The 9,898-nt window shown below is 44.5% G+C and overlaps 1 protein-coding gene across 1 annotated transcript in view; it reads right to left on the reverse strand.

Annotated features, from left to right (window-relative positions):
* LOC118814895 (disks large homolog 4) overlaps positions 1 to 9,664 on the reverse strand; it is an 88,757-nt gene extending 79,093 nt beyond the window's left edge. Inside the window, exon 1 of the mRNA XM_036580756.1 lies at positions 9,283 to 9,664. Coding sequence (XP_036436649.1) covers positions 9,283 to 9,411 — 129 coding nt within the window. The 5' untranslated portion in view covers positions 9,412 to 9,664. The remainder of the gene's footprint in view (positions 1 to 9,282) is intronic.
* Between the last annotated feature and the right edge of the window lie 234 nt (positions 9,665 to 9,898).

Raw genomic sequence — 9,898 nt, forward strand, 5'->3', positions numbered from 1 at the left:
AATAATATGTCTTCTTTGGGGACTATTTTGCCTCACAGCACCATGCATATTATGTATCCCTCCACCATAAATGGATTTTGAGGTGAAAGTCTTCTCAAAACTATCATAAAACAGTGTCTCAGTCATCAGGCAGTGAATTCATAACCATTTAATGTAGGAACTTTCTGTGAGGGAGCTTTTAGAGGTGGATGTCTGGTTCCTATCACCACCACTGTGAACAATTCTGACTGTAAGGTTATCTAGAACGGAGCGTTTCACACCAAACCACTCTGAATGACTCTGTTTACATCTTAACCACATAATTATGGAAAAATTTTGAAGCATTGGTGGAATTCCACTTTCAAAGATCATTTTAGTTACAAGCATGTAAAAGTTAATGTTTCTCAGTGCCAGCAGCAGCAGCAGAGCTTAAGATGATGCAAACCTGACACACACACACACACACACACACACAGACATACACACACACACACACACACACACACACACACACACACACACACAGACATACACACACACACACACACACACACACAGCCCTCGAGGGGCTGAGTTTGTGTTTCACGCTGTCATTTCCTCTCTGCTGTTAAAAAAACAGCAGTCAGGGAATCACCAGCACTAAAGCACAAGCTCTTCACTCACTGAGTAAAAAACTCCTCACTCTCTTCTGTTTTCTCCTGCCATCATTATCCCAGCACACAGAGGAGCCTCAAACATGTCCTCTAGCACGCCTTCTCTCTCACCCTCTTCTCCGTCTCTTTCTATATTTCTCTCTCGCCTCTCTTTCTCTATGTCTGTCTGTCTCTCCAGTTTAACCCTTGTGTGGTGTTCAGGTCTGTGCGGCCCATTTTCAATGTTTACCAAAAGAAAAATGATGCAATTTATTATTATTTCAGCCTCAGATTCTTGGTCTTTGCTCATTTTCTGTGAAGAACATATAAAATAACCCATTTTCAGTGTCTTCACTCTGTTCACCCCCCACACATTTATATTACACATGTGGTGTTGGGTGAACCAGCGGGGAGTAAAAGTGTGGAGGTGCTGTGTCCTTCACTCTGTTCACCTCTTACATGGCCTGCTGTTAGTGTGTGTGTGTGTGTGTGTGTGTGTGAGAGAGGGTGGACAACATGGACAGGCTGCTGACTGGCTACAGCTGCTAAAGGAGAACCCTACGCTGGACACTTGCGATATTTTAAACATCTGGTATTTTTACATAAACTGTTATGGCTGTATTGATTTAAATAAACAATAATGTGGTGGGTCACCAGACCACTGAGTAACAAACACATCAACACCACACAAGGGTTAAAGTGTCTTGTGCAAAAGAAAGTGTCTGTGTGGCTGTGTGTGTGTATTTATCTGTTTGTGGGGTCTGAATTCCCCAGGATGATGAAAACATGATCATTTAACCTGTTAACTGTCGCCCCACTTTAGCCTGAAACCCAAAGTAAAAGGGGGCGCCGTTCCCACATACTTTGGGCTACAGGCATGATCTGGGTCTCGTTTGAAAAGAAACACTCTCAGGTTTTGTTTTTTTTTGTTTTTTTTTTTACAGTCAGAATAACCGTAAGAATTAATGACACAGAGTAAAAAGGTCTGGAACGGAGGAGTTTATTTCCTCCTGACTCACAGATCTCTAAACTGATCTCTAACTCTTGCCGTGTTATCAGACACACATGTTTTGGATTATGGTGCCTCTGTGGAGGCAGTGAGGCTCTGAAGGTGAGGGCACACAGCTCTGTTAGCGTTTGCTCATTCGTTGCTCATGTTGTAAACGAGACGATCGTAACTGCTGTGAATATCGGATCATCAAACAGTTTGTGGGAGTCGAGTCCTGAGATTTCAGGCTTTCTAATGGTGCACTGCGTCACTGCACTGCTGGACGATTTGATGCATAAAAAAGATGCTTAAAAAACAGAATTAACCACTTCAACAGAAGTGTGCCTGTAATAACTGTACCGGTACAGTGATCTAGAAAAGGTTAGGGTTAGTGGGGTCGTTAGTCTGCAGCTTTCATTAGAAACAGTAAAAGGGGCCAAAGCTGATCTTCTGGCTGCTGAGGTTAAAGGTCACTGCAGCGTTTCTTCATCCTGATCTCCATCTGCTTCATCTGTATCGTTATGCTCGATTAGCTCAGACCATCATCTCAACACGCCTCCCTGAACTTAGAGGAGATCACAGACTCACCCACTCTGAGCTCACTTACAGTAGAAGTCAATGGGAGGAGAGAGAGAGAGAAAGAGAAAGAGAGAGAGAGAGTCAGACTGTGTGTCTTAATCACCTCTCTTCATCATCATTAATTATTGAGGGGAGCGTTTTGTGCTGAAAACTTGATTCTGCACTTTTTCTCTCTTACACTCCGTTTATCTCTCCCTGCAATGTTTCACACTGCTGGTCTCTCTCTCTCTCTCTCTCTCTCTCTCTGAAAGGCATGGAGAGATTAGCGTGTGCCGAGAGAAGGGAGTTAGGGATCAGCGCAAAAAAGGAGAGCAATGTCTTTCGGAGTAAAAGAGAGACAATAGAAGGAAAGAGAAACTGACAGCTTACAGAGAGCGGAGAGGAGGACGAATACAGAGAGTCACGCCCACACAAACAGAGTTACTGACTCACTTCAAAAATCAGTTCCTAAATATAAATACACACAGCGTGTTAATATATTAGCTGACTTATTCTCCTTCATGATGTCATAAAGGCCATCTGGCGCTATACCTGTATGCTGCATTAACAGCTACCTCACTACAGACCATTAGGATGCAATAACATACCGTAGTGATGTAATAATATACCATCATCACGTCTCATTTTGTACCATTATGATGTCATAACAGCCACATCACTCTATATGTTATGACATAATAAGAACTAACTAACATTATGATGTGACAACAGCCATCATGCTCTGCACTATTATTATGTAATAACACCCGTTTCACTCTATGAGTTATGACGCAACAACTGTTTCCCTCTATACAGTTATGATGTAATAATGCCTGTCTCACTCCATACCATTATGGTGGAATAAATGCTGATTAACTCTGCGCCATTATGATGTAATTATGTTCACCTGGCTCTATACCATCATTCTGTAATAACAGCTGTCTCACTCCATTGTGTTATGATGTAAAAATAGCTGTCTCACTCTAAATCTTTATGATGTAATAACAGCTGTCTTACTCTATACCATCATGATGTGATAACAGCTGTCTTACTCTATACCATTATGATGTAATAACAGCTGTCTCACTCTATACCATCATGATGTAATAACGGCTGTCTTACTCTATACCATTATGACGTAATAATGGCTGTCTCACTCTATACCATCATGATGTAATAACAGCTGTCTCACTCTATAACTTTATGATGTAATTATACCTATCCCACTCTATACCACTATGAAATAATAACAGCTGTCTCACTCTACACCATTATGATGAAATTCTAGCTGTCTTACTGTATATTATTATGATGTAATACTAGTTGTCTCACTCTATACCATTATGATGACATTATAACTGTCTCACTCTATACTATTATGATGTAATACTAGCTGCCTCTACTATTATGATGTAATAATAGCTGCCTTACTCTATACCTTTATAATGTAACAATAACTGTCTCACTCTATCATTACAATGTAATAATAACTGTCTCATTCTATACCATTATGATTTAGTAATAGCTGTCTCACTCTACATCATTATGATGTAATTATAGCCGTCTCACTCTAAATCATTATGATGTAATAACAGCCATGTTAAAAAACAACATCTCACAGTGTTTTAAGACATGGAAAGTGAATATAATCGCACATTAAGAGGGTGAAACAGCCGTGTCTTACTCTGCTGTAACAGGAGTCTCACTCTCTCTATTATACTGTAATAATAACCGTCTCACTCTGTCTGTTGTGTTAAAATAATACCCGTCTCACTCCCTCTGATTATGCAGTAATAAGGGATGAATTCACTTTCATTACCGGACTACCTCAACCGTCTGCCTGGAACAGCTCAGGGTTTCTGGGATTTGCTGAAGGACACTCATGCACCGGCCGTCAGCTGGGATCGAACCCCTGACCTCGATTCACGGCCAAACACTCAGACTGATGTCCAGCACTGCGGTATGCGTGAAGGCTGTGCAAGGCCACTGAACCTGCCCAGACTCTCAGCCTCTAATGGCCAGTCAGGGTGACCGTAATGCACCTCCCAGCAGAATGCTTAAAACTGAAAGTTTGTCCAAATCCCATTTTAAATTCATGAGGAGAATATTAAACTATTTTAACTTTTAATTTGAAAAATGACACTTTAAATATGTCTCTTATAATCTGTCACTCAAGTGATCACCCACTCGCTTTTAAAAAATGCTGTAATTGAGAAAATGTGAGGAGACGTGGGGGCTACTGCGCCACTGAGAGTGCTGGGGGAGGAGTTGAGGAGAAGAGTGAAAGTGTGGGTCAAGAAAACAAACAAAAGGATAAAAGAGAAGTGCTGAACACGGACAGCTGAGGACAATCCTGAGAAGTAGCCTAGCATGCTAAAGGTTCAGAATGCTACAAAGTCACTCTGTACCAAAATGATATAATACCTCATTACCGTTACGATTAACAGTCGTCTTCCTCAATACTGTTATGATGTAATAACAGCTGTTTCACTCTTATGATGTAATAACAGACATCTCACTTTATACCATTATGATGTAATAACAGCCACCAAACTTTTTACCATTTTGACGTGATAACAGATGTCTTTCACTGTACCACTATGGTGTAATAACAGCTGTCTCACTTTATATCATTAAGATGTTATAACAGCTGTCTCACTCTATACCACTATGAGGTAATAACAGCTGTCTCACTCTTTACCATTATGATGTAACAATAGCTGTCTCACTCTTTACCATTATGATGTAATAGAAGTCGTCTCACTCTTTACCATTATGGTGTAATAGAAGCCGTCTCACTCTATACCATTATGGTGTAATAGCTGTCTCACTCTATACCATTATGGTGTAATAGCTGTCTCACTCTATACCATTATGGTGTAATAGCTGTCTCACTCTATACCATTATGATGTAACAGAAGCTGTGTCACTCTATACCATTATGATGTAAAAGAAGCTGTCTCACTCTTTACCACTATGGTGTAATAGCTGTCTCACTCTATACCATTATGATGTAATAACCCTGGCTTACTCTATACCATCATGATGTAATAGCTGTCTCACTCTATACCATTATGATGTAATAGCTGTCTCACTCTATACCATTATGATGTAATAGCTGTCTCACTCTATACCATCATGATGTAATAGCTGTCTCACTCTATACCATTATGATGTAATAGCTGTCTCACTCTATACCATTATGATGTAATAGCTGTCTCACTCTATACCATCATGATGTAATAGCTGTCTCACTCTATACCATTATGATGTAATAGCTGTCTCACTCTATACCATTATGGTGTAATAGCTGTCTCACTCTATACCATCATGATGTAATAGCTGTCTCACTCTATACCATTATGATGTAATAGCTGTCTCACTCAATACCATTATGATGTAATAGAAGCTGTCTCACTCTATACCATTATGATGTAATAGAAGCCGTCTCACTCTTTACTATTACACTGTATAATACATTATAATATTCTACTATAATGTCTGTGACTGAGCTGTTCAGATCTGGTTTGTCTTCTGTTCCTCAAGGCAGCCAAATTATCACTGATGGTGTATAAATAAAAAGCTCTCCAGCAATATATATGGATCAATATACTCTCAGGGCCCAATCCATCAATTTCAGCCATCTGTGATGCACATTAGAGTCTATGCACACAGGCAGGGGTCTCAGATGACTCCGTAATTTAATATATATGAAGTTCCAGGACAGGATATAATGGGCAGCAGACTGGATCCTATAGAAAGATAAACATACACGACACAGTAATGTGATGCTCATAGCTAGGAACTGTGTCTGTGTGTCAGTAAGCAGGGTTGAGTGCACACTTTATGGATATGCTACACAAAACCAGAGGATTAAAGTGACATCATTAAATTAACAGTGCAAAGCTCTGTGTGCCTGTTTGTGTGAGTGAGTGTGTTTGTGTGTCTGGCCTTCTCTGTTTCTGTCCCAAGGTCATCATCTCTTCACTCTGCTGATGATACAGAATCTGTATTGCAGTGTCTTTATACAGAAAATGACAAACACGCACAATGAAGAAACATCCCAAAGCTCTGCTACCCTGGAGGATCATTAGTGCAAGAAGAAGAGCAAAGCACTTCATTAACAATAACGTCCAGCGCTGTAGAGTCAATACTGGACCAAATCTCAGCCTTAAAAACGTACTGGCTACTGCTGTCCAAAGCACACAGATACAAAACTCTTCACTCACCATAAACTCTTAACAGAAGTTGCCAAGGAGGGCATTTTGGAACGATGCCTTCAAAGAACCACTATTGGTTCATTACAGAATCATTCAATGGGTTTTTGTGACCAAACCGTTTTTGTAAATCAGCTGTGAAAGAGTGAAGAATCTTTTTTAGGTCTACAGATCCTCCACATAATGTGAGGCTTCTAAAGTTAACCTGCCTCATCTCCCTCTCTACTGCCCCGTCTCATCCTCTACTGCCCCATCTCCCCCTCTACTTTCCAACCTCCCCCTCTACTTTCCAATCTCCCCCTCTACTTTCTCATTTCCCCCTCTACTGCCCCATCTCCCCCTCTACTGCCCCATCTCCCCCTCTACTTCCCAATCTCCCCCTCTACTTTCTCATATCCCCCTCTACTTCCCAATCTCCCCCTCTACTGTCTCATCTCCCCTTCTACTTTCTCATCTCCCCCTCTACTTTCTCACCTCCCCCTCTACTGTCTCATCTCCCCCTCTACTTTCCAATCTCCCCCTCTACTTTCTCATCACCCCCTCTACTGTCTCATCTCCCCTTCTACTTTCTCATCTCCCCCTCTACTTTCTCATCTCCCCCTCTACTGTCTCATTTCCCCCTCTACTGCCCAATCTCCCCCTCTACTGTCCCATCTCCCCCTCTACTTTCTCATCACCCCCTCTACTGTCTCATCTCCCCCTCTACTTTCTCATTTCCCCCTCTACTGCCCAATCTCCCCCTCTACTGTCCCATCCCCCCCTCTACTTTCCAATCTCCCCCTCTACTTCCCAATCTCCCCCTCTACTGCCCCATCTCCCCCTCTACTTCCCAATCTCCCCCTCTACTGTCCCATCCCCCCCTCTACTTCTCAATGTCCCCCTCTACTGTCTCATCTCCCCCTCTACTTTCTCATCTCCCCCTCTACTGCCCCATCTCCCCCTCTACTTCCCAATCTCCCCCTCCACTTTCCAATCTCCCCCTCTACTTTCTCATCTCCACCTCCACTTTCCATTCTCCCCCTCTACTGCCCCATCTCCCCCTCTACTGCCCCATCTCCCCCTCCACTATCCAATCTCCCCCTCTACTGCCTCATCTCCCCTCTACTTTCCAATCTCCCCCTCTACTGCCTCATCTCCCCCTCTACTTCCCAATCTCCCCCTCTACTGCCTCATCTCCCCCTCTACTTCCCAATCTCCACCTCTACTTCCCAATCTCCCCCTCTACTTCCCAATCTCCCCCTCTACTGCCCCTTCCCAATCTCCCCCTCTACTGCCCCATCTCCCCCTCTACTTCCCAATCTCCCCCTCTACTGCCTCATCTCCCCCTCCACTTTCCAATCTCCCCCTCTACTGCCACAACTCCCCCTCTACTGCCCAATCTCCCCCTCTACTTCCCAATCTCCCCCTCCACTATCCAATCTCCCCCTCTACTGCCTCATCTCCCCCTCCACTTTCCAATCTCCCCCTCTACTGCTCCATCTCCCCCTCCACTTCCCAATCTCCCCCTCTACTGCCCTATCTCCCCCTCTATTTTCCAATGTCCCCCTCTACTGCCTCATCTCCCCTTCTACTTCCCAATCTCCCCCTCTACTGCCCCTTCCCAATCTCCCCCTCTACTGCCCCATCTCCCCCTCTACTTCCCAATCTCCCCCTCTACTGCCTCATCTCCCCCTCCACTTTCCAATCTCCCCCTCTACTGCCACAACTCCCCCTCTACTGCCCAATCTCCCCCTCTACTTCCCAATCTCCCCCTCCACTATCCAATCTCCCCCTCTACTGCCTCATCTCCCCCTCCACTTTCCAATCTCCCCCTCTACTGCCCCATCTCCCCTCCACTTCCCAATCTCCCCCTCTACTGCCCTATCTCCCCCTCTATTTTCCAATGTCCCCCTCTACTGCCCCATCTCCCCTTCTACTTCCCAATCTCCCCCTCTACTTTCTCATCTCCCCTTCTACTTTCCAATCTCCCCCTCTACTGCCCCAACTCCCCCTCTACTGCCCAATCTCCCCCTCTACTGCCCCATCTCCCCCTCCACTTTCCAATCTCCCCCTCTACTGCCCCATCTCCCCCTCTAGTGCCCCATCTCCCCCTCTACTTTCTCATCTCCCCCTCCACTGCCCAATCTCCTCCTCTACCTCCCCATCTCCCCCTCTACTTTCCTACCTTGCCTCTACTTTCCAATGTCCCCTTCCACTTTCTCATCCCCCCCTCCACTTTCCAATCTCCCTCTCTACTGCCCCATCTCCTCCTTTATTGCCCCATCTCCTTTTCTACTGCCCCATCTCCCCCTCTACTTTCTCATCTCCCCCTTTTCTTGCCCCATCTATCCCTCTACATTCCATTCTGTACCTCTATTGCCCCAACTCCATCCTTTACTGCTCCTTCTCCCATTTCTAGCTCCCTGTCTGCAGCTCTACTGCCCTGTGTTTTCCTGTTTAATGTTTACCCATATTTACAGTCATGTCTATATGCCCCATTTAATACATGCAAGAAAAAGCTATAAAATATCTGAACTTAACATACTGTACAATTCATATGCATAAGACTAAAATAATTAAAATAAGAATGAAATATAATCTAAAAAATGTATGTGCACCATGGGCCTCTGTTCCTACCCCATCTCCCTACCCAGCAACAGCTCCAGGGATATTAAACCTCTACATGAGGATGTAAGCACAGTCAGCAGATGTGAACAGTCCACCATTTCTCTCTCTCTCCCACACACACACACACACACACACACACACGCTTCTCCATTCATCATCTCCGGCTGTGTGCGTCTCCCTCCACTGCTCTCCTCCAGCGCAGCCCTCATTTGGTTTAAACAGCTGAACCCTGAATTGTCCATATGGCTCAGCCCAAACCGCACCAGCCTGCCAAACACGCACACACACACACTGAGCTCACCTTGCAGCCGAACATTAGCGAGAGGGTCCTGTTGCTGCATATTAGTTTGCACTGGCACATCACCGGAGAAAAGCACTTCATATTCTTCAGACTCCTCCACGGCGGAGACATCATCTTATCCACGGCCATAGGAGACGAGTCCAGATCCGGAGAGGCGTGAGATTACACCGCAAGGTTACTTACACACACACACACACACACGCTCACCCACCCACACACACACACACCAACCTCTGCTCATCCTTAAAGGGGAAACGTCCTGAGGGCAACACTACCATCCACACCGGTGTTCCCCCAACGAGAGTCAACCTGCATCGGATAAAAAAAGCCTTCTGTTTGCGTGTGCATGGCGCTATACCATCCCTCCCACTCTCTCCATCTCTCTCTCCCCCCCCACTCCCTCTCTCCCTCTCTCTTTCTCCCTCACTCTCTTACTCACACATAATCATTGCGATAAAAGTAAGCTAGACTAAATCTTAAGACATATAGTGTTAAGCTAACCAAACCGTGCTGAGCAACTGTCCACACCTAATCCTAGCACGCACCGGACATACAGTGACCACCGGTGCCTAAACTCCAGTGCTTTATGTGTGTGGGCACATGCTTGTGTGCATGA

The sequence above is a fragment of the Colossoma macropomum genome, unplaced genomic scaffold (assembly GCF_904425465.1).
Source record: "Colossoma macropomum unplaced genomic scaffold, Colossoma_macropomum, whole genome shotgun sequence".
In the NCBI taxonomy this organism is placed as follows: Eukaryota; Metazoa; Chordata; class Actinopteri; order Characiformes; family Serrasalmidae; genus Colossoma; species Colossoma macropomum.